At 43.0% G+C, this 26,449-nt stretch overlaps 2 protein-coding genes across 4 annotated transcripts in view; one reads left to right on the top strand and one right to left on the bottom strand.

Moving 5' to 3' along the window:
• Positions 1-26,449, top strand: part of LOC138671321 (glycerophosphodiester phosphodiesterase domain-containing protein 5-like) — a 223,757-nt gene that overhangs the window by 62,727 nt on the left and 134,581 nt on the right. For all 3 annotated transcript variants that reach the window (XM_069759409.1, XM_069759408.1, XM_069759410.1), the window contains exon 2: positions 10,910-11,082. In XM_069759409.1, coding sequence (XP_069615510.1) covers positions 10,966-11,082 — 117 coding nt within the window. In that variant the 5' untranslated portion in view covers positions 10,910-10,965. The remainder of the gene's footprint in view (positions 1-10,909; positions 11,083-26,449) is intronic.
• LOC138671498 (uncharacterized) lies at positions 13,593-17,340 on the bottom strand. The gene is made up of 2 exons (XM_069759674.1): positions 16,606-17,340; positions 13,593-14,166 (listed from the first exon to the last, which is right to left on the bottom strand). Exons 1-2 carry the CDS (start codon positions 17,338-17,340, stop codon positions 14,152-14,154), a joined length of 750 nt encoding a protein of 249 aa, XP_069615775.1. The 3' UTR covers positions 13,593-14,151.

Below are 26,449 nucleotides of genomic sequence, written 5' to 3'. Positions count from 1 at the left end.
CAGACATTTCAGTAGGACAACATTTCAGATTTTAAAAATCATTTTTCAAGCTAATGTTATAAAGTATTCTAATTTACTGACATAATGACTTTTGGGTTTTCATTGGCTGTAAGCCATAATCATCAACATTAACAGAAATAAACACGTGAGATAGATCACTCTGTGTGTAATGACTCTATAGAATATAGGAGATTCACTTTATGTATTGAAGAACTGAAATTAACTTTTTGATACTCTAATTTTGTGAGATGAACCACTGTATACAGTAGATAACACAGGATCCACCATTCACAATAGATGTCACAGCTCACCTCCTCCTGTACAATGACTGATAACACCTCTATATACAGTAGATAACACAGGATCCACCATTCACAATAGGTGATGTCACAGCTCACCTCCTCCTGTACAATGACTGATAACACCTCTATATACAGTAGATAACACAGGATCCACCATTCACAATAGGTGATGTCACAGCTCACCTCCTCCTGTACAATGACTGATAACACCTCTATATACAGTAGATAACACAGGATCCACCATTCACAATAGGTGATGTCACAGCTCACCTCCTCCTGTACAATGACTGATAACACCTCTATATACAGTAGATAACACAGGATCCACCATTCACAATAGGTGATGTCACAGCTCACCTCCTCCTGTACAATGACTGATAACACCTCTATATACAGTAGATAACACAGGATCCACCATTCACAATAGATGATGTCACAGCTCACCTCCTCCTGTACAATGACTGATAACACCTCTATATACAGTAGATAACACAGGATACACCATTCACAATAGGTGATGTCACAACTCACCTCCTCCTGTACAATGACTGATAACACCTCTATATACAGTAGATAACACAGGATCCACCATTCACAATAGGTGAAATAGATTGCCAACAATTTTAAAAGTATATTTAACATAGACTAGTTTTAAGCAATAGGTAATTTTCACATTCCCTGTAAGATTCATCCCGCTCTGGTGCAGTAACATAGTAACATAGTAACATAGTTAGTAAGGCCAAAAAAAGACATTCGTCCATCCAGTTCAGCCTATATTCCATCATAATAAATCCCCAGATCTACGTCCTTCTACAGAATCTAATAATTGTATGATACAATATTGTTCTGCTCCAGGAAGACATCCAGGCCTCTCTTGAACCCCTCGACTGAGTTCGCCATCACCACCTCCTCAGGCAAGCAATTCCAGATTCTCACTGCCCTAACAGTAAAGAATCCTCTTCTATGTTGGTGGAAAAACCTTCTCTCCTCCAGACGCAAAGAATGCCCCCTTGTGCCCGTCACCTTCCTTGGTATAAACAGATCCTCAGCGAGATATTTGTATTGTCCCCTTATATACTTATACATGGTTATTAGATCGCCCCTCAGTCGTCTTTTTTCTAGACTAAATAATCCTAATTTCGCTAATCTATCTAATCTAATCTATCTAATCTAATCTATAGTAAGTTGTAACCATTTCTTTGCAGACATTATGGGGACCAGTTTAGTTTCTTTGCTCCTCTCATTCCTTGCTCGATACAATGTTACATTGTTCTACCTGCTGCGTTACGTTGTATCGAAACCGGACTCTCGATAGATTGAGTAACGTAGGATTTTGGCAGAGTGTTCCTTATATTATGCAACGAGATCTCAGATTTCTGGGGTGGGAGGATCATACACGGCCCAAAGTCCGGTCAGGAATGTCATCCTTATCTATCAGGAATTCACAAGCCTTGGATGATGAGGCAGTAGTCTGTGCGGTCATATTCTGGCCCGGCTTTGTATATATTATGCAATGCCCCCACAATGCCTGTACGGCGGCCCGCTCCTCCTCTGCCCGCTCCTCCTCTGCCCGCTCCTCCTGCCAAGAGCCGCTCACTACAGATGATATAGTTTAATGGATTATGAAACCGCATGGCTTTTCCTCCCCTGGATGGTTTTATATCTTTGTTTAATGTCAGCGATATTTAGCGGTAAACGCCCCGTAAAATAGAGAATGAGCCCAGTCTGGGAGCGCAAAGTGCCGCATCTGTCATATTTGTTGTGTGCAGCCCAGTGCTCAGGAATATAATACATTGTCACCGGCTTCTCTTATGAACTTATTTTCAGCAGGATGAAGCAAAATTTGTCCTGTGCCTGTAAGACAAAATGTAACAAGACTTTAGGGTCGCTCCAGAAACGATCCCAATTAACATCTGTAGTGCCATAAAGACTGATAAGGTTCTGAAATCTAGATTTTACTTTAAGCTTTGTTGTGTTTTTTTTTTTATCTTATATACCAGAAATCTACTATTTCATATAGTCCTGGAGAATATTTCTGCCAGGCTCATTGTAGATTCAATGCCAAGAAAAAGGGCGAAAAAGGGGGAAAAAAACGTTTTGTCAAAAACAACCAATACACAGTAGCATTCCATCAATGTACACAAATATAACTGATCTAATACTGCCCCCCCATGTACAAGAATATAACTACTATAATACTGCTCCTATGTACAAGAATATAACTATTATAATACTGCCCCTATATACAAGAATATAACTACTATAATACTGCTCCTATATCCAAGAATATAACTACTATAATACTGCCCCTATGTACAGGAATATAACTACTATAATACTGCCCCCCCATGTACAAGAATATAACTACTATAATACTGCCCCCTATGTACAAGAATATAACTACTATAATACTGCTCCTATGTACAAGAATATAACTACTATAATACTGCTCCTATGTACAAGAATATAACTATTATAATACTGCCCCTATATACAAGAATATAACTACTATAATACTGCTCCTATATCCAAGAATATAACTACTATAATACTGCCCCTATGTACAGGAATATAACTACTATAATACTGCCCCCCCATGTACAAGAATATAACTACTATAATACTGCCCCCTATGTACAAGAATATAACTACTATAATACTGCCTCCTATGTACAAGAATATAACTACTATAATACTGCCCCCTATGTACAAGAATATAACTACTATAATACTGCTCCTATATCCAAGAATATAACTACTATAATACTGCCCCCTATGTACAAGAATATAACTGCTATAATACAGCCCCCTATGTACAAGAATATAACTACTATAATACTGCTCCTATGTACAAGAATATAACTACTATAATACTGCTCCTATGTACAAGAATATAACTACAGTCATGGCCAAAAGTTTTGAGAATGAGACAAATATTAATTTTTCCAAAGTCTACTGCTTCATTTTTTCTAATGGCAATTTGCATATACTCCTGAATGTCAGAGTGATCAGTTTAACAGCAATTACTGTACTTGCAAAGTCAATATTTGCCCAGAAAATGAACTTTAACCCCCAAAACACATTTCAACATCATTGCAGTCCTGCCTTAAAAGGAGCAGCTAACATCGTTTTAGTGATTGATCCATTAACACAGGTGTGGGTGTTGATGAGGACAGGGCTGGCGATCAATCAGTCATGATTAAGTAAGAATGACATCACTGGACACTTTAAAAGGAGGCTGGTGCTTGGTATCATTGTTTCTCTTCAGTTAACCATGGTTATCTCTAAAGAAACACGTGCAGCCATCATTGCACTGCACAAAAATGGCCTAACAGGGAAGAGTATCGCAGCTACAAAGATTGCACCTCAGTCAACAATCTATCGCATCATCAAGAACTTCAAGAAGAGAGCTTCCATTGTTGTCAAAAAGGCTCCAGGGCGCCCAAGAAAGACCAGCAAGCGCCAGGACCGTATCTTAAAACTGTTTCAGCTGCGGGATCGGACTACCAGCAGTGCCGAGCTTGCTCAGGAATGGCAGCAGGCTGGTGTGAGTGCTTCTGCACGCACTGTGAGGCGGAGACTCTTTGAGCAAGGCCTGGTTTCAAGGAGGGCAGCAAAGAAGCCACTTCTCTCCATAAAAAACATCAGGGACCGACTGATATTCTGCAAAAGGTACAGGGAGTGGACTGCTGAGGACTGGGGCAAAGTCATTTTCTCTGAATCCCCTTTTCGATTGTTTGGGACATCTGGAAAACAGCTTATTCGGAGAAGAAGAGGTGAGCGCTACTACCAGTCTTGTCTCATGCCAACTGTAAAGCATCCTGAAACCATTCATGTGTGGGGTTGCTTCTCAGCCAAGGGAATCGGCCTAAAAACACAGCCATGAATAAAGAATGGTACCAGAATGTCCTCCAAGAGCAACTTCTCCCAACCGTCCAAGAGCAGTTTGGCGCCCAACAATGCCTTTTCCAGCATGATGGAGCACCATGCCATAAAGCAAAGGTGATAACTAAATGGCTCATGGAACAAAACATAGAGATTTTGGGTCCATGGCCTGGAAACTCCCCAGATCTTAATCCCTTTGAGAACTTGTGGTCAATCATCAAGAGACGGGAGGACAAACAAAAACCAACAAATTCTGGCAAAATGCAAGCATTGATTATGCAAGAATGGATGGCTTTCATTCATGATTTGGTCCAGAAGTTGATTGAGAGCATGCCAGGGAGAATTGCAGAGGTCTTGAAGAAGGGTCAACACTGCAAATATTGACTTGCTGCATTAACTCATTCTAACTGCCAATATAACCTATTGGTACTCATAATATGATTGCAATTATATTTCTGTATGTGAAATAAACATCAGACAAACACTAATAAAAACCAGAGGCCAGCAGATCATGTGAAAATATAATTTTGCTGTCATTCTCAAAACTTCTGGCCATGACTGTACTATAATACTGCCCCCTATGTACAAGAATATAACTACTATAATACTGCCCCCTATGTACAACAATATAACTACTATAATACTGCTCCTATGTACAAGAATATAACTACTATAATACTGCTCCTATGTACAAGAATATAACTACTATAATACTGCCCCTATGTACAAGAATATAACTACTATAATACTGCTCCTATGTACAAGAATATAACTACTATAATACTGCCCCTATGTACAAGAATATAACTACTATAATACTGCCCCTATGTACAAGAATATAACTACTATAATACTGCCCCTATGTACAAGAATATAACTACTATAATACTGCTCCTGTGTACAAGAATATAACTACTATAATACTGCCCCTATGTACAAGAATATAACTACTATAATACTGCCCCTATGTACAAGAATATAACTACTATAATACTGCTCCTATGTACAAGAATATAACTACTATAATACTGCTCCTATGTACAAGAATATATCTACTATAATACTGCCCCTATGTACAAGAATATAACTACTATAATACTGCCCCTATGTACAAGAATATAACTACTATAATACTGCTCCTACAGTTGTGCTCAAGTTTACATACCTCAGCAGAATTTTTTCTTTCTTGGCCTTTTTTTCATAGAATATGAATGATGGAACCAAAACTTTTTCTCCCCTCATGGTTAGTGGTTGGGTGAAGCTGTTTATTGTGAAACTGTGTTTAAATCAAATGACAACCCAAAACATCGAAATGATCCTGATCAAAAGTTCACACACCCTGGTGATTTTGGCCTGATAACATGCACAGAAGTTGACACAAATGGGTGTGAACAGCTACTAAAGGTAACATCCTCATTTGTGACCTGTTTGCTTGTAATCAGTGTGTGCATAAAAGCTGAGTGAATTTCTGGGATCCAGACAGACTTCTGCATCTTTCATCCAGCCACTGATGTTTCTGGATTGTGAGTCATGTGGAAAGCAAAATGAATTATCAACGGATCTATGGGAAAAGGTAGATGAACTGCATAAAACAGGAAAGGGATGCAAAAAGATATCCAAGGAATTGATAATGTCAGTCAGCAGTGTTCACACTGTGATTAACAAATGGAAAATCAGGGGCTCTGTAAAAACAAAACCACGGTCAGGTAGACCAACAAAAATGTCGTCCACAACTGCCAGGAAAATCATTCAGGATGCAAGGAAAACCCGACAAATACCATCAGCTGAAATACTGGAAAACTAGCTGTGTGGAAAGCCATTACTGCGCAAATGCCACAAAGTATCAAATACACAAAACAGCACAGAGACAAACCTCAAAACTCTAGAACAAGGTAATTTGGATTGATGAGACCAAAATTGGTCAAAGTTGAAGGAAAGATAAATGCAGCACGTTATCAGCAAATACTGGAGGCAAATTTGCAGTCATCAGCCCGGGAGCTGCGCATGGGACGTACTTGGACGTTCCAACATGACAACGATCCAAAACACAAGGTCAAGTCGACCTGTCATTGGCTACTGCAGAGCAAAGTGAAGGTTCTGGAGTGGCCATCTCAGTCTCCTGACCTCAATATCATTGAGCCACTCTGGGGAGATCTCAAGCGCGCAGTTCATGCTAGACAGCCCAGGAATTCACAGGAACTGGAGGCTTTTTGCCAAGTAGAGTGGGCAGCTTTACCATCTGAGAAAATAAAGAACCTCATCCACAACTACCACAAAAGACTTCAAGCTCTCATTGATGTTAGAGGGGGCAATACACGGTATTAATAAATGGGGTATGTGAACTTTTGATCATGGTCATTTGCATATTTTGGGTTGTCATTATGAGTTAAAAAGAGAAAACACAGTAGTCTGACAGTAAATGGCTTCACCAACCACCATCCATGAGTGGAGAAAAAGTTTTGGTGTCATCATTCATATTCTCTGGGAAAAAGCCAAGAAAGTAAAAATTCTGAAGGAGTATGTAAACTTTTGAACACAACTGTATATACAAGAATCTAAAATACTGATCCTATTAAAATCAAAGCCCGAAATTTACATGGTTCAACAGAAACTGAAAATAATTACCGTAAGTGTACTTGTCATTAGTAGCTAATTATCTTGTCGATAAATCCATGGTGTTCCTGTCCTCGAGTTCATTAGGCTTTTGTAGTCATTAGGAGTAATGTTTGTGTAAATCTGCTGGAATTCATGATCACAGAAGAAACTCGTGCTGATTGATCTTATAGAAAATAAGTCACAGATCAACTTCTGGTTGTTTAATTTTTTTTTTTACTTTAATGCGCCCCTGTCAGCAGTATTGTGCTCAGTGACTACACACACTGTCAGGTCGGCGCTGTTATACTGATTACAGTGATACCTGGTGATGAAATCCGGCTTGCGGTTGTTGTTTAATCTTTATTTTCAGTTTTGAATTAATGATATGCTCGTGCTACGGGGCGGTCTGCGGGGGTCTTCATGTCTATGGCTTCTGGCCCCCTAGTTTACATAATAAATATGTATAGCTTGGGAAAAAAAAACCTTCTGCACCATGATCGCATATGTACTGTGTATATAATTATTTTGTTAGATCTTATCCTTATTTAAAAAAAAAAAAAAAAAAATCAATTTGAAAATTGTCCCCTCCAGCCTTCTTACTGGTGACAAGGTAGCTGTGAGCCAAACCCTCCTCCGTCCGATATGTATTCCCTAAATATATAAACTTGCGTCTCGTGTAAGTTTTCTTGCATTTTTGAATATGAAGAATAAATAATCTGCTACCGAACCTCCTCTGTCCCAATCTTTTGGATCTTTGCCCCCCCCCCCCACCCCTTTGTTCTACTGTCCCACCCCTCCGCACTCCTTTGTCTCTTATTCCACGCCTCCTCTGACCCCCTTGTTTTTTCCGGGCCCCTTGTGCTTCCGCTCAGTGGCATATTTTTTGTTCTATCACAGCATTAGACAGCTTGAAATTTAACTATATATGTTTTTATTATAAATATATATATATATATATATATATATATTTATTTTCTATATGTACCGTATATAATAATTTTTATATATATAATTTTAATATATAATTTTTAATATGTGATTTTTAATATATAATCATTTTTAATTTTTTATATATATTATTTTAATATATAATTTTTAATATATGTAATAATTTTTAATATAATTTCTCTTGAAAAAGAGAACCGTCCTTTGCCCTAGAATCTTGCATTCTCTAATGGTGTCGTCATCCTCTCCATCCTAGCGGTGACTGGTGGGCAGATGGCGTTACATATGGGAAGTTTATTGAGTATTCTTTACATGTAACTGGTTTCCAGAAGGAACTAACAGTTTCTCCCACTCACTGACTGTCTATGCTTAAACCATTACTATGGGGACCTGACGTTTTCGGGTCATGAAGATAGAAGTGAACGAGAAAGTAGCGAACTTCTCCTCCAGTCAATAGAAATGATAAGAACTTGGGATTTTGAACTAATTAATTTTATTATTTTTTTTTTTTTAAATTATGATATTCGCCCTAATCCATGTTAAAGCCCAACTCATTATAATTCGTGTCTGTGTATATATTAATATTATTACTAGCAAATAATATCGATTGATCAGTTATGACAAAGTGTGGGCACGCTTGAAATTGTTCTGAAAAATTGTATTTCTAAAAAAAAAAAAAAAATTATTGCGATTACACATTTATTTCCTTTAGTTTTTTTTTTTCTGTGTGTTTTTCCAATACACAGAGAGAAAAAGACCAATTGGACATAATGTCACGCACAACCCCAAAAATGGCCAGACAGAATTGTTGGCCCCCTCAACCTAATATTTGGTTGCACACCTTTTGGAGTAAATAGCTGCAATCCATCGCTTCCTATAACCATCCACTATCTTCTTACACCTCTCAGCGGGAAATTTGGAAAACTCTTTTATATTACAATTTGCTCCCGGTCTCATATTTCACCTTCTCCCAATAGAAATTGTAAGATTTCTCCACAGGTGATCAGTGGGATTTAGATCCGGACTCATTGCTGCCACTTCAGGACTCTCCAGCTCTTTTGTTTCCATCCATTTCTGGGGCTTCTTCAAGTATGTTTGGGGTCAGTGTCCTGCGGGAAGACCCATGTACTAGGACGCAAACCCAGCATTCTTACACTGGGCACTACATTCTGACCCAACATCCTTTGGTAATCTTCAAATTTCATGATAACCTTGCACACAGTCAAGGCACCCAGTGCCAAAGGATCCAAAACAACCCCAAAACATCTTTGACCCTCCACCATATTTGACTGTAGGTACTGTGTTCTTTTCTTTGTAATCCTCATTTCATTTTCAGTAAACAGTAGATTGATGTGCTTTACCAAAAAGCTCTATCTCAGTCTCGTCTGTCCACAAGACACTTTCCTAGAAGGATTTTGGCTTAGTCATGTGCATTTTTGCAAACTTCAGTCAAGCTTTTTTGTCTCTGGGTCTCCTGCCATAGCATTTAATTCACATGTAGATGGATAGATCACACTGACACTGATGCGCCGTGCCTGAGGCTGCAGGACAGCTTGAACTTCTATGGACCTTGATTGGGATTGCTTATCCGCCATCCGGACTATTCTGCGTTCCAACCTTTCGTTAATGTTTCTCTGTCGTCCACGTCCAGAGAGATTAGTTAAAGTGCCACGGGTTGTTAACATCTTGATTATGTTGCATACTGTGGACAAAGTAACATCAAGATCTCTGGAGATGGACTTGTAACCTTTAGATTGTTAATATTGATCAACCGTTTTGGTTTTCAAGTCCTCAGATAGTTCTCTTTTCCTCTTCCTGTTCTCCATGCTTAGTGTGGCACACACAGACACGCAATGCAAAGATTGAGTCAATTTCTTCCCTTTTTATTTGCATTCAGGTGTGATTTTCCTATTACCCACACCAGTTACTTGCCACAGGTGAGTGTGAACGAGCATCACATGATTGAAACAAAGTTGTTAACCCACAATTGTGGAAAAGTAGCCAACAATTTTGTCCTGACCTTTTTTGGGGGTTTGTGTGAAAATATATGTATCAGTCCAGTTTTTTGTTATTTATGAACAGTTTGCCTGCATTTGTTCCCCATTCTCCTTTTTAATATTTTTTTTTAAGTTTAATTTCTTTTGTATTTGCTTCTTTTTTTTTTTTTTTTTTTGCTGTTTCTTTTTAATGCTCACTTTTTGTGGCCGTGATTTGGGATTTCCAAATGATTCCAGCTGATTTCATCAAGTATGATTTTTCTAAACAAACAGCGTTGTTCAAAATTTCTCCAGCCCCCTCGTGGAGTGTTTTGTTTACATAAAAAAATAAGCGTGAACCTTTCTGCTCAAATTTTACTAAACTTTATAGGAACATATGACTTATTACTCTAAAAATCTGGAAAACGTTGCAGACGAAAAATGAAAAGCATGTTTGATTTTGCGCTAAATTCTTGAACTGCGTTTGTCCTTTTGGAAAAATGTTGCACATATAATGTAAATGAGGCAAAAAACAAAACTCTAAAAAAAAAAAAAAAAAAAAAAAAAAAAAAAGCAAAAAAAACACTTAAATGATCTCTAAAAAACGAACCTCCTCTTGATGCTGAGATCTGATTGATGGATTCAGATCCAGTAACGAGATAAGAATTTTCCGGCTCCTCCATCCGTCTTGTCTGGAGGCTCGCCGCTCATCGATCTGTTCCCGGTTGTGGCCCCCGATTTCCTGCCGCTTCTCACATTTGTGATCTCCTTCCTTGGTATTTATAAAGGTTGGCGTTGTGAATGATGATAGCCTCCTGGAGAGGAATCGTCATATGGTCTGGAAAATGTTGCCATGCCGCTCCTTAAAGGGAAATGTCCCCTTAATGTAGCTTCCAAGTGAGCGGATACAGAAGTTAGTGACGAGCGTAAACCCCTGGTAGGGAGCGATGTGGCTCTTATATATTATGTCCGCATAGTAAAATGCCTGCGTTCTTGTAAGAGGGGCGATCCTCTGCAGAAACTCACTTAGGAAGAGCAGCTCTGCAGCACAAACTGCTGCCTAAGTTAAATAATTACATTGTAGCCATGTCTGCCATTATATTTTTTATACATTGAACCAGTAAGAATCTGAAAATTATACTTCAGTTTTGTTATTGTTTAATAGTCATGTGACCTTCCTCCTATTTTCTTGTTCTCCATTGTCAGGAGGAGCACGCCCCGATGGACATTTAGTAGCCGTCTGCTGAATAGCTGGAGAGAGTATGGTAAAGCACCAACCGCTACAGTACTATGAGCCGCAGTTATGTTTGTCATGCCTGACCGGAATTTACGGTTGCCGATGGAAACGGTATCAGCGGTCACATGATGACACTACAAAGGTAAGAATAATTTATATAAAGCTATATTATAGTGACCTGTTTGATTTTGTTTACTAACTCCAAAGTCTGAAATGAAGAGAATTTCTCCTTTTATTATATAGAATTCTGTCTATCTGCAGCCACCACTAGGGGGAGCTCCCTGTATACCAAGATACATAAGATCCTGTCTGCAGTCACCACTAGGGGGAGCTCCCTGTATAGAGAGATACATGATAAGATCCTGTCTGCAGCCACCACTAGGGGGAGCTCCCTGTATACAGAGATACATGATAACATCCTGTCTGCAGCCACCACTAGGGGGAGCTCCCTGTATACAGAGATATATGACAGGACTGTGTCTGCAGCCACCACTAGGTGGAGCTCCCTGTATACAGAGATGCATAAGATCCTGTCTGAGGCCACCACTAGGGGGAGCTCCCTGTATACAGATACATGATAGCATCCTGTCTGCAGCCACCACTAGGGGGAGCACCCTGTACACAGAGATACATAAGATCCTGTCTGCAGTCACCACTAGGGGGATCTCCCTGTATACATAGATACATGATAACATCCTGTCTGCAGTCACCACTAGGGGGAGCTCCCTGTATACATAGATACATGATAAGATCCTGTCTGCAGTCACCACTAGGGGGAGCTCCCTGTATACAGAGATACATGATAACATCCTGTCTGCAGCCACCACTAGGGGGAGCTCCCTGTATGCAGATACATGATATGATCCTGTCTGCAGTCTCCACTAGGGGGAGCTCCCTGTATACAGAGATACATGATAAGATTCTGTCTGCAGTCACCACTTAGGGGAGCTCCCTGTATACAGAGATACATGATAACATCCTGTCTGCAGCCACCACTAGGGGGAGCTCCCTGTATGCAGATACATGATAAGATCCTGTCTGCAGTCTCCACTAGGGGGAGCTCCCTGTATACAGAGATACATGATAAGATTCTGTCTGCAGTCACCACTTAGGGGAGCTCCCTGTATACAGAGATACATGATAACATCCTGTCTGCAGCCACCACTAGGGGGAGCTCCCTGTATGCAGATACATGATATGATCCTGTCTGCAGTCTCCACTAGGGGGAGCTCCCTGTATACAGAGATACATGATAGGATCCTGTCTGCAGCCACCACTTAGGGGAGCTCCCTGTATACAGAGATACATGATAACATCCTGTCTGCAGCCACCACTAGGGGGAGCTCCCTGTATGCAGATACATGATATGATCCTGTCTGCAGCCACCACTAGGGGGAGCTCCCTGTATACAGAGATACATGATAACATCCTGTCTGCAGCCACCACTAGGGGGAGCTCCCTGTATGCAGATACATGATAAGATCCTGTCTGCAGTCACCACTAGGGGGAGCTCCCTGTATACAGAGATACATGATAAGATTCTGTCTGCAGCCACCACTTAGGGGAGCTCCCTGTATACAGAGATATATGACAGGACTCTGTCTGCAGCCACCACTAGGGGGAGCTCCCTGTATACAGAGATACATGATAACATCCTGTCTGCAGCCACCACTAGGGGGAGCTCCCTGTATACAGAGATACATGATATGATCCTGTCTGCAGTCTCCACTAGGGGGAGCTCCCTGTATACAGAGATACATGATAAGATCCTGTCTGCAGCCACCACTAGGGGGAGCTCCATGTATATAGAGATACATGATAAGATCCTGTCTGCAGCCACCACTAGGGGGAGCTCCCTGTGTACAGAGATACATGATAACATCCTGTCTGCAGCCACCACTAGGGGGAGCTCCCTGTATATAGAGATACATGATAAGATCCTGTCTGCAGCCACCACTAGGGAGAGCTCCCTGTATACAGAGATACATGATATGATCCTGTCTGCAGCCATCACTAGGGGGAGCTCCCTGTATACATAGATACATGATAAGATTCTGTCTGCAGTCACCACTAGGGGGAGCTCCCTGTATACAGAGATACATGATAAGATTCTGTCTGCAGCCACCACTAGGGGGAGCTCCCTGTATACAGAGATACATGATGAGATCCTGTCTGCAGCCACAACTAGGGGGAGCTCCCTGTATATAGAGATACATGATAAGATCCTGTCTGCAGTCACCACTAGGGGGAGCTACCTGTATACAGAGATACATGATAAGATTCTGTCTGCAGCCACCACTAGGGGGAGCTACCTGTATACAGAGATACATGATAAGATCCTGTCTGCAGCCACCACTAGGGGGAGCTCCCTGTATACATAGATACATGATAAGATCCTATGGTCTATAGGTCTGATTAGTGATATGATCAGCTAGGTGAGAATAATAGAATAGACCGTATGGTCATAGGGTACAAAAAAGCAGCGTCTGTAAGTGTAAGAAAGTCCCATAAACTTCCCATGGACCGGTAAGCACAGGGTGTCAGGGGATATAAGGTAAAACATACCTTATGTGTGAGTCAGATAGGAGCGGTACTGTGGGTGGATAATGAAAAAGAAATTACATACCGAAAAAAAAAAAAAAAAAAAAAAAAATTTACATACAGCAAAAACCGGCCGATCAGAGAAACGCTCTAGTGCAGGGGATTTACCTGAGGAGACCGAGCTGGATGGTGGTGCTGTCAGACGCGGTGTCCACCGCTAGTCTGATCAGAAGTAAGTGCGGCCGCCATCTTATAAGAAAGGGGCGGGACAAGCCAGCTCCAACAGCCAATCAGCGGCTGGGTGGCAGACAGGAAGTGACGGCGCGCTGTGAGGACTACCTCAGTGTGCAGCTCAATGAGAGTTCCTGTGTATGGTGACCGGAAGTGACATCACGTTGTCATAGGGATAGGGCAATACAATGGAAAAAAAAAAAAAAAAACACGAGCGCTGCGGAAAGCGCGGCAAGGAGAAAGTAGAAAAGGAATGAAAATACAGGCAACATAGGACAAGTGATATGGAGCTGAAGTGCCTATACGGAGATGATATGCTGGGTGAACAATCTCCATGGTGATAGGTGCTCCTATGGTCTATAGGTCTGATTAGTGATATGATCAGCTAGGTGAGGATAACCAGCTTGGTCCAGTGAGGTGTGCGGGTAGACCGAAGTGATCAGTACAGACGACTCTAGAGGTAAAAGAAAGGAAGAATTAGACAATGGTAAAAATTGCATCAATGACTTACAATGGTAAAAATAACAAAACCAGTAAGATAGAAGAAGTCCGTAATGACCTGTGGGAAAATAACATGATACCACATTGCAGGGCAGATCACCCGATAGTACCATACAGTCTCAGAGAAAAGAGGCTAAATCATAGTCTCTATTGAGTCCCAATGGGTGGAGGGTCTCCAATGTGTGGATCCAAAACGCTTCCCTCCGCTTTAGGCGAGCAACCCGATCACCACCCCGCCGGATGGGGGGGATATGTTCTATTACCTGGAACTGTAGCTGTGAGATATTATGACCCAAATTATGGAAGTGGAGGGGGATGGGTAACAACAGGTTCTTACAGCGGACCGTGGATTTATGTTTGGAAATCCGATCGCGAATAGGTTGCGTTGTTTCACCTATGTATAGAAGTCCACAGGGACATTTGATTAAGTATATAACCCATGATGAAGCGCATGTGAAATACTCCGGGATTCGGAATGACTTTCCAGAGCGAGGATGATGGAAGCGGGGTCCTTTAAGGACATTATGACATTGAGAGCAGTTCAGGCATGGGAAGGTCCCGGTACGTGGACTCTGTAAGAACCGTTGGCGGGGGGATGGAATACCTGATCCCAAGTCTGCCCTGACCAACGAGTCCTTTAAGTTGGGTGGACGTTTGAAACAGGGAAGAAAAGGGTTCTGAAACTCAGTAACGTTGGGGTAACCCTTGGACAGCAGGTGCCAATTCCGGCGTATTGACCTATGTAGAATGTACGCAAACGGGTGATATGAATGAACAAACGGGATCCGATTAGAGGCTCTATTGGGTCGTGGGGTAGGGGGGGCAGCGGCTTTTTCCAGTATCGCTGGCGGGTAACCCCGTTGAGTGAACTTAGAAGCCATTTCCTGGAGGCGGATCGATCTAAGCTCTGTGTCAGACACAATCTTAGAGACCCGATAAAATTGGGACTTAGGTACTGAATTTTTTGTGGCCGGAGGGTGGAAACTCGTAAAATGTAACAAACTGTTACGCTCAGTGCTTTTAGTGTAGAGGTCGGTAGTGAAAGAGCCATCAGGTTGTAGAATGACTAAGGTGTCTAGGAAATTGATCTGTGTAGTACTGTAAGACATGGTGAAAGAGATACCTGGCCAGGCCGTGTTCAGCCAATCGAAGAAGAACGCGAGGGCTTCCAACGAGCCCCCCCATATGCAAAAGACGTCGTCGATGTAACGTTTCCATACAAGGACGTGGTCACGAAATAGTGGGTGAGGGTATATCTGACTCTCCTCAAAATCGGCCATGTAGCAATTAGCATACGGGGGTGCTACGTTGGAGCCCATCGCGGTACCACGGATTTGTAGATAAAAGTCATCCTGGAACAAAAAATAATTACGGGTAAGAATGATGGTTAGTAGGTCAATACACAAGTTGATCTGGTTGGGTAGCAAGCCGGACTGGGTCAGGAGTTTATGGACCGAATTGATGCCTTCTACATGGGGGATAGATGTATACAAGTCTTTTACATCCATTGTTACCAGAATTGAGTGTGGAGGAATGGGACTTATGTCTTTCAGGATGTTAAGGAAGGATCCTGTGTCCAGGATAAAGGATTTTGATGTCCTAATCAATGGGGTGAGAATTTTTTCTAGGTAAATGGCCAGTGGGGAGAGGATAGAGTCGGTAGAGGCGACTATGGGCCTCCCTGGGGGTTTCTCTAAGTTTTTGTGGATTTTGGGAATGGTATAAAATACTGGGGTGATAGGGTGTAGTTTGGTGAGGAAGTCCCGTGTCTTAGGGTCTAAGACCCCTAACTCAATATATTTCAAAAGAGTGTCCGAGATGATTTGACGAGTCACGGATAGGGGGTCATGTGGTAATTTAACATAGATCGTGGGATCACCTAGTTGGCGTTTGATTTCAAGAAGGTAGTCCGATCTATTCATAATCACAAGGGCGCCCCCTTTATCTGCAGGTTTGAAAATGAGGTTGTTGTCGTTTTGTAGGCCCCGTATGGCTTGTCGTTCCATGGGAGAGAGATTGGGGGGAAAAAACAATTTACCCTTTCTGATATCCTCACATAGTAATTTAAATGATTCTTTCACGAAACCTATGAAAGATTCCATGGCGTGTGAGCCTTGGGGAGGTCTGAAATGACTTTTGGTGTAGAGCCCTAGGCTCCGTGAAGAGAGAGGACCGTCAGATGAGCCCGTGGAGGGTAGGGTAGAAGATGATTCGGGAGATGTGGAGAAAAAGGCCTTAAGTCTAAGTGATCGAAAGAATCTCTGAAGATCCATTTCAAGATCAAATGTATGACATTGGTATGATGGACAAAAAGACAAACCCTTCTGCAGGACTTTGTATTCCGCTACACCAAGTAATCTATCAGAGATGTTAATTACCAATGGATTGGTACCTGAGATCTCGTTATCCTCCCTTGGGCCGAGTCTCCTCCTATGTCCGTGGCCGCGCCTCGTGGTCTTCTTCTCGGGAAGCGTTGTCGTTGGCCTAAAAAACGGGGTGGAAGTGTGGCAGGGGTACCCAACTCCTGTTCTGAGCCTGATGTTGAGTAGTCGAGGGAGGTACGCTGGGCCTGGCGAGATGGGTTTCGACGTCCGGCATAATTGTCCTGCCATCTGTATACCTGTTGGCGCTCGTAGTCCTCCGTGTCCCTATTGAATTTGCTACGTTTTCTGTCCTCTGTCTCCCGTCGGTGCTTCTCGATGTTTCTGGATATTTGGTCCTTGAGGGTAGTCAGTTCCTCGGGGGTCCCAGATGAAGACAGTTGAGCCTCGATGGATTTGATGGTCTCGGAGCTTGTGGAGATCGCTTTCTGCAGGTGCTCAATCGTCAGGGTAATAATGTCGAAAGAACATTTATTTAATATTTGTTCATATCTGGTGCAATACTCGGGAGAGTCCCGAAACAGTGTGGGACGTAGTGGAACCCGTAGACCCCTAGGGATCCGTTGTGCTCGAAGATACTCAGAGAGTGTGGCACAGTGAAGTTCGATGTTGGTAAGGTGACGGAGTTCCCTTTCTAGATCTCTCCCCCTTGCTTCCCTAGGAGGGATTTTTAAAAAATCGCTACTGAAAGTGGAACGTGCCAAGATATTCGAGGTCTCCTCAGCATTATAGGAGAATGTGGACATGACCCGTCAGTGTGCAATCACGTAGGGGAAGATTATCAGATACAAAAACCGTGTGCACTACTGGAGAAGAATGGTGCTAGGTTAGGTTCCCACACCTTCATAGACTATAAAGAAAAAGAACCCAGCACTCAACTGATGCTTTAGTGCAATTTTAATCGTAGTAGTACCCAATAAACGTTTCGGTCCTTGAATGGACCTTCGTCAGTAACTACATGTGAAAACCAAAAACAAGTGTAAACAAAAATTACAGAAAATAAAGTTGCATACAAAATAAAGTATATACAAGGTATTTTGGAAAAGGACAATAGCATCGGTACAAAACTCTGGTCAATCTATACATAGAGTATATGCTGGGGAGAAAATAACCCGAATATCTAGGCTGAATTATGTTCCACTCAGGATGAAATAAGGAGAGATACACCAGAAAGATGATAGTGGGAGAGGAGGTACATACCGTACTGTAGAATAATAGAATAGACCGTATGGTCATAGGGTACAAAAAAGCAGCGTCTGTAAGTGTAAGAAAGTCCCATAAAATTCCCATGGACCGGTAAGCACAGGGTGTCAGGGGATATAAGGTAAAACATACCTTATGTGTGAGTCAGATAGGAGCGGTACTGTGGGTGGATAATGAAAAAGAAATTACATACCGAAAAAAAAAAAAAAAAAAAAAAAAAATTTTACATACAGCAAAAACCGGCCGATCAGAGAAACGCTCTAGTGCAGGGGATTTACCTGAGGAGACCGAGCTGGATGGTGGTGCTGTCAGACGCGGTGTCCACCGCTAGTCTGATCAGAAGTAAGTGCGGCCGCCATCTTATAAGAAAGGGGCGGGACAAGCCAGCTCCAACAGCCAATCAGCGGCTGGGTGGCAGACAGGAAGTGACGGCGCGCTGTGAGGACTACCTCAGTGTGCAGCTCAATGAGAGTTCCTGTGTATGGTGACCGGAAGTGACATCACGTTGTCATAGGGATAGGGCAATACAATGGAAAAAAAACAAAAAAAAAAAACACGAGCGCTGCGGAAAGCGCGGCAAGGAGAAAGTAGAAAAGGAATGAAAATACAGGCGACATAGGACAAGTGATATGGAGCTGAAGTGCCTATACGGAGATGATATGCTGGGTGAACAATCTCCATGGTGATAGGTGCTCCTATGGTCTATAGGTCTGATTAGTGATATGATCAGCTAGGTGAGGATAACCAGCTTGGTCCAGTGAGGTGTGCGGGTAGACCGAAGTGATCAGTACAGATCGTTGGAAGCCCTCGCGTTCTTCTTCGATTGGCTGAACACGGCCTGGCCAGGTATCTCTTTCACCATGTCTTACAGTACTACACAGATCAATTTCCTAGACACCTTAGTCATTCTACAACCTGATGGCTCTTTCACTACCGACCTCTACACTAAAAGCACTGAGCGTAACAGTTTGTTACATTTTACGAGTTTCCACCCTCCGGCCACAAAAAATTCAGTACCTAAGTCCCAATTTTATCGGGTCTCTAAGATTGTGTCTGACACAGAGCTTAGATCGATCCGCCTCCAGGAAATGGCTTCTAAGTTCACTCAACGGGGTTACCCGCCAGCGATACTGGAAAAAGCCGCTGCCCCCCCTACCCCACGACCCAATAGAGCCTCTAATCGGATCCCGTTTGTTCATTCATATCACCCGTTTGCGTACATTCTACATAGGTCAATACGCCGGAATTGGCACCTGCTGTCCAAGGGTTACCCCAACGTTACTGAGTTTCAGAACCCTTTTCTTCCCTGTTTCAAACGTCCACCCAACTTAAAGGACTCGTTGGTCAGGGCAGACTTGGGATCAGGTATTCCATCCCCCCGCCAACGGTTCTTACAGAGTCCACGTACCGGGACCTTCCCATGCCTGAACTGCTCTCAATGTCATAATGTCCTTAAAGGACCCCGCTTCCATCATCCTCGCTCTGGAAAGTCATTCCGAATCCCGGAGTATTTCACATGCGCTTCATCATGGGTTATATACTTAATCAAATGTCCCTGTGGACTTCTATACATAGGTGAAACAACGCAACCTATTCGCGATCGGATTTCCAAACATAAATCCACGGTCCGCTGTAAGAACCTGTTGTTACCCATCCCCCTCCACTTCCATAATTTGGGTCATAATATCTCACAGCTACAGTTCCAGGTAATAGAACATATCCCCCCCATCCGGCGGGGTGGTGATCGGGTTGCTCGCCTAAAGCGGAGGGAAGCGTTTTGGATCCACACATTGGAGACCCTCCACCCACTGGGACTCAATAGAGACTATGATTTAGCCTCTTTTCTCTGAGACTGTATGGTACTATCGGGTGATCTGCCCTGCAATGTGGTATCATGTTATTTTCCCACAGGTCATTACGGACTTCTTCTATCTTACTGGTTTTGTTATTTTTACCATTGTAAGTCATTGATGCAATTTTTACCATTGTCTAATTCTTCCTTTCTTTTACCTCTAGAGTCGTCTGTACTGATCACTTCGGTCTACCCGCACACCTCACTGGACCAAGCTGGTTATCCTCACCTAGCTGATCATATCACTAATCAGACCTATAGACCATAGGAGCACCTATCACCATGGAGATTGTTCACCCAGCATATCATCTCCGTATAGGCACTTCAGCTCCATATCACTTGTCCTATGTTGCCTGTATTTTCATTCCTTTTCTACTTTCTCCTTGCCGCGCTTTCCGCAGCGCTCGTGTTTTTTTTTTTTTTTTTTTTTTCCATTGTATTGCCCTATCCCTATGACAACGTGATGTCACTTCCGGTCACCATACACAGGAACTCTCATTGAGCTGCACACTGAGGTAGTCCTCACAGCGCGCCGTCACTTCCTGTCTGCCACCCAGCCGCTGATTGGCTGTTGGAGCTGGCTTGTCCCGCCCCTTTCTTATAAGATGGCGGCCGCACTTACTTCTGATCAGACTAGCGGTGGACACCGCGTCTGACAGCACCACCATCCAGCTCGGTCTCCTCAGGTAAATCCCCTGCACTAGAGCGTTTCTCTGATCGGCCGGTTTTTGCTGTATGTAAATTTTTTTTTTTTTTTTCGGTATGTAATTTCTTTTTCATTATCCACCCACAGTACCGCTCCTATCTGACTCACACATAAGGTATGTTTTACCTTATATCCCCTGACACCCTGTGCTTACCGGTCCATGGGAAGTTTATGGGACTTTCTTACACTTACAGACGCTGCTTTTTTGTACCCTATGACCATACGGTCTATTCTATTATTCTACAGTACGGTATGTACCTCCTCTCCCACTATCATCTTTCTGGTGTATCTCTCCTTATTTCATCCTGAGTGGAACATAATTCAGCCTAGATATTCGGGTTATTTTCTCCCCAGCATATACTCTATGTATAGATTGACCAGAGTTTTGTATCGATGCTATTGTCCTTTTCCAAAATACCTTGTATATACTTTATTTTGTATGCAACTTTATTTTCTGTAATTTTTGTTTACACTTGTTTTTGGTTTTCACATGTAGTTACTGACGAAGGTCCATTCAAGGACCGAAACATTTATTGGGTACTACTACGATTAAAATTGCACTAAAGCATCAGTTGAGTGCTGGGTTCTTTTTCTTTATAGTCTATGAAGGTGTGGGAACCTAACCTAGCACCATTCTTCTCCAGTAGTGCACACGGTTTTTGTATCTGAACATCCTGTCTGCAGTCACCACTAGGGGGAGCTCCCTGTATACAGAGATACATGATAAGATCCTGTCTGCAGCCACCACTAGGGGGAGCTCCCTGTATACAGAGATACATGATAAGATCCTGTCTGCAGTCACCACTAGGGGGAGCTCCCTGTATACAGAGATACATGATAAGATCCTGTCTGCAGCCACCACTAGGGGGAGCTCCCTGTATACAGAGATACATGATAAGATCCTGTCTGCAGCCACCACTAGGGGGAGCTCCCTGTATACAGAGATACATGATAAGATCCTGTCTGCAGCCACCACTAGGGGGAGCTCCCTGTATACAGAGATACATGATAAGATCCTGTCTGCAGCCACCACTAGGGGGAGCTCCCTGTATACAGAGATACATGATAAGATCCTGTCTGCAGTCACCACTAGGGGGAGCTCCCTGTATACAGAGATACATGATAAGATCCTGTCTGCAGCCACCACTAGGGGGAGCTCCCTGTATACAGAGATACATGATAAGATCCCGTCTGCAGCCACCACTAGGGGGAGCTCCCTGTATACAGAGATACATGATAAGATCCTGTCTGCAGCCACCACTAGGGGGAGCTCCCTGTATACAGAGATACATGATAAGATCCTGTCTGCAGCCACCACTAGGGGGAGCTCCCTGTATACAGAGATACATGATAAGATCCTGTCTGCAGTCACCACTAGGGGGAGCTCCCTGTATACAGAGATACATGATAAGATCCTGTCTGCAGCCACCACTAGGGGGAGCTCCCTGTATACAGAGATACATGATAAGATCCCGTCTGCAGCCACCACTAGGGGGAGCTCCCTGTATACAGAGATACATGATAAGATCCTGTCTGCAGCCACCACTAGGGGGAGCTCCCTGTATACAGAGATACATGATAGGATCCTGTCTGCAGCCACCACTAGGGGGAGCTCCCTGTATACAGAGATACATGATAAGATCCTGTCTGCAGCCACCACTAGGGGGAGCTCCCTGTATACAGAGATACATGATAAGATCCTGTCTGCAGTCACCACTAGGGGGAGCTCCCTGTATACAGAGATACATGATAAGATCCTGTCTGCAGCCACCACTAGGGGGAGCTCCCAGTATACAGAGATACATGATAAGATCCTGTCTGCAGCCACCACTAGGGGGAGCTCCCTGTATACAGAGATACATGATAAGATCCTGTCTGCAGTCACCACTAGGGGGAGCTCCCTGTATACAGAGATACATGATAAGATCCTGTCTGCAGTCACCACTAGGGGGAGCTCCCTGTATACAGAGATACATGATAAGATCCTGTCTGCAGCCACCACTAGGGGGAGCTCCCTGTATATTATTATAGACTGTGTATTGCATTTGCAGCTCGGTATCAGGATAACTAATCATAAACTGCTTTTGAGATGATAATCGGCACAGTATTATATTTAGTTGACATTCACTTTATTATGTATAATCTGTTTTATAGGAAACCAGTTCTCCAGTCTCCTGAATTGTCGCTCTGCCTGGCTGTACACAGTGATATGTGAGCATTGCATCGGCTGCCATTCAGGAGTCTCGGCAAGCTGGGTGACAGGTGTTGTGGGTGGGGGTGCATGGCATATATAGGTACAGCATATGGAAGCAGCCTCTGATTTGCCGCCTCGCTGCTCCCGGCTGTTCGCCCAGCTGCTCGCTCTGTAAATCTCCATCTTCGCGTCTTATTTATTCCGTTTTTTTTCCCCTTCTGCTCTTTGGAATGATTTTATTGATTAGTTTCCTGCGCTGTTGTTCTCTCATTATCCTCCCGCCATTTGTCTCCCCTGGCTGCTCAATAGAATAAATAATCCCTTTTTTGTCCGGATGCTTTTGTTATTTGTCTGACCCTGGAAAAGCTGGGTGACTATAACCATGACCAGCGCTGGTCACCAAATTTGCTGAACATTCCAAGCTGCAGTGTAAAGCATGGAGGAGTGGAAGCCTCTGAGAGAGTCATCCATATACAATGCAGTGAGGCCAGCGTCGCTGTACTCGCAATGATCCACCTCTAAGGGGTCTCCGATCTGTACTTAGAAGGGTCTCTTGAGAATATGCAGGTGACCAAGTGTCCTGATCGGAGATCCAGCGATCATTTGTGATCTGTGGAGGAACCTGGCTTTGTGTTAAACCTCCCTGCAGTGCCTCCACTGGAGAAATAAGGTACTGCGCCATCCTCATCAACACATAGGCACTGTGTGTAATGCCGGAGCCCGGTCAGGAACTTTGGACGGAGGCTACACAGGACGTGTCAGCCGGTAACGGGCTCAGCAGAGGTGACTACACGCCCGCAGCCATACCGTGTGCTGATCCGCATCACCCATCTTAGCTGAATGCTGTGATTCCAGTGCTCTCCGATAGCTGCGGACATAATCTGTTATTCATTACTGGCTCCTGCCTAACCCGTCCGCTCCGGCAATATACAACACTACTCCATACAACAGTGTCCACTGAGGACGGATATGGTCAACGTGATTGTTATTTTAATCTTTTTATGTATTGAATTTCAACAATGGCTGCTATTAATAACAATGGCAAAAGTGTATACTTTACATGGCATATATAAATTAAACTGATTCTGCGTTACCTCCTGTGTTATACTCCACAGCTGCACTCACTATTCTGCTGGTGCAGTCACTGTGTACATACATTACATTACTGATCCTGAGTTACATCCTGTATTATACTCCAGAGCTGCACTCACTATTCTGCTGGTGCAGTCACTGTGTACATTACATTACATTACTGATCCTGAGTTACATCCTGTATTATACCCCAGAGCTGCACTCACTATTCTGCTGGTGCAGTCACTGTGTACATACATACATTACTGATCCTGAGTTACATCCTGTATTATACTCCAGAGCTGCACTCACTATTCTGCTGGTGCAGTCACTGTGTACATACATACATTACTGATCCTGAGTTACATCCTGTATTATACTCCAGAGCTGCACTCACTATTCTGCTGGTGCAGTCACTGTGTACATACATTACATTACTGATCCTGAGTTACATCCTGTATTATACTCCAGAGCTGCACTCACTATTCTGCTGGTGCAGTCACTGTGTACATACATTACATTACTGATCCTGAGTTACATCCTGTATTATACTCCAGAGCTGCACTCACTATTCTGCTGGTGCAGTCACTGTGTATATACATTACTGACCCGGAGTTACATCCTGTATTATACCCCAGAGCTGCACTCACTATTCTGCTGGTGCAGTCACTGTGTACATACATTACATTACTGATCCTGAGTTACATCCTGTATTATACTCCAGAGCTGCACTCACTATTCTGCTGGTGCAGTCACTGTGTACATACATTACATTACTGATCCTGAGTTACATCCTGTATTATAGTCCATAGCTGCACTCACTATTCTGCTGGTGCAGTCACCGTGTACATACATTACAATACTGATCCTGAGTTACATCCTGTATTATACTCCAGAGCTGCACTCACTATTCTGCTGGTGCAGTCACTGTGTACATACATTACATTACTGACCCGGAGTTACATCCTGTATTATACCCCAGAGCTGCACTCACTATTCTGCTGGTGCAGTCACTGTGTACATACATTACATTACTGACCCGGAGTTACATCCTGTATTATACCCCAGAGCTGCACTCACTATTCTGCTGGTGCAGTCACTGTGTACATACATTACATTACTGATCCTGAGTTACCTCCTGTATTATACCCCAGAGCTGCACTCACTATTCTGCTGGTGCAGTCACTGTGTACATACGTTACATTACTGACCCGGAGTTACATCCTGTATTATACCCCATAGCTGCACTCACTATTCTGCTGGTGCAGTCACTGTGTACATACATTACATTACTGATCCTGAGTTACATCCTGTATTATACTCCAGAGCTGCACTCACTATTCTACTGGTGCAGTCACTGTGTACATACATTACATTACTGATCCTGAGTTACATTCTGTATTATACTCCAGAGCTGCACTCACTATTCTGCTGGTGCAGTCACTGTGTACATACATTACATTACTGATCCTGAGTTACATCCTGTATTATCCTCCAGAGCTTCACTCACTATTCTGCTGGTGCAGTCACTGTGTACATACATTACATTACTGATCCTGAGTTACATCCTGTATTATACCCCAGAGCTGCACTCACTATTCTGCTGGTGCAGTCACTGTGTACATACATTACATTACTGATCCTGAGTTACATCCTGTATTATACTCCAGAGCTGCACTCACTATTCTGCTGGTGCAGTCACTGTGTATATACATTACTGACCCGGAGTTACATCCTGTATTATACCCCAGAGCTGCACTCACTATTCTGCTGGTGCAGTCACTGTGTACATACATTACATTACTGATCCTGAGTTACCTCCTGTGTTATACCCCAGAGCTGCACTCACTATTCTGCTGGTGCAGTCACTGTGTACATACGTTACATTACTGACCCGGAGTTACATCCTGTATTATACCCCATAGCTGCACTCACTATTCTGCTGGTGCAGTCACTGTGTACATACATTACATTATTGATCCTGAGTTACATCCTGTATTATACTCCAGAGCTGCACTCACTATTCTGCTGGTGCAGTCACTGTGTACATACATTACATTACTGATCCTGAGTTACCTCCTGTGTTATACCCCAGAGCTGCACTCACTATTCTGCTGGTGCAGTCACTGTGTACATACGTTACATTACTGACCCAGAGTTACATCCTGTATTATACCCCATAGCTGCACTCACTATTCTACTGGTGCAGTCACTGTGTACATACATTACATTACTGATCCTGAGTTACATCCTGTATTATACCCCAGAGCTGCACTCACTATTCTGCTGGTGCAGTCACTGTGTACATACATTACATTACTGATCCTGAGTTACATCCTGTATTATACCCCAGAGCTGCACTCACTATTCTGCTGGTACAATCACTGTGTACATACATTACATTACTGATCCTGAGTTACATTCTGTATTATACTCCAGAGCTGCACTCACTATTCTGCTGGTGCAGTCACTGTGTACATACATTACATTACTGATCCTGAGTTACATCCTGTATTATCCTCCAGAGCTTCACTCACTATTCTGCTGGTGCAGTCACTGTGTACATACATTACATTACTGATCCTGAGTTACATCCTGTATTATACCCCAGAGCTGCACTCACTATTCTGCTGGTGCAGTCACTGTGTACATACATTACATTACTGATCCTGAGTTACATCCTGTATTATACTCCAGAGCTGCACTCACTATTCTGCTGGTGCAGTCACTGTGTACATACATTACATTACTGATCCTGAGTTACATCCTGTATTATCCTCTAGAGCTTCACTCACTATTCTGCTGGTGCAGTCACTGTGTACATACATT

This window comes from Ranitomeya imitator, chromosome 3 (genome assembly GCF_032444005.1).
Source record: "Ranitomeya imitator isolate aRanImi1 chromosome 3, aRanImi1.pri, whole genome shotgun sequence".
NCBI lineage: Eukaryota > Metazoa > Chordata > Amphibia > Anura > Dendrobatidae > Ranitomeya > Ranitomeya imitator.
Note: the sequence above shows the minus strand (reverse complement) of the source record. Positions and strands in the feature narration are given on the sequence as shown.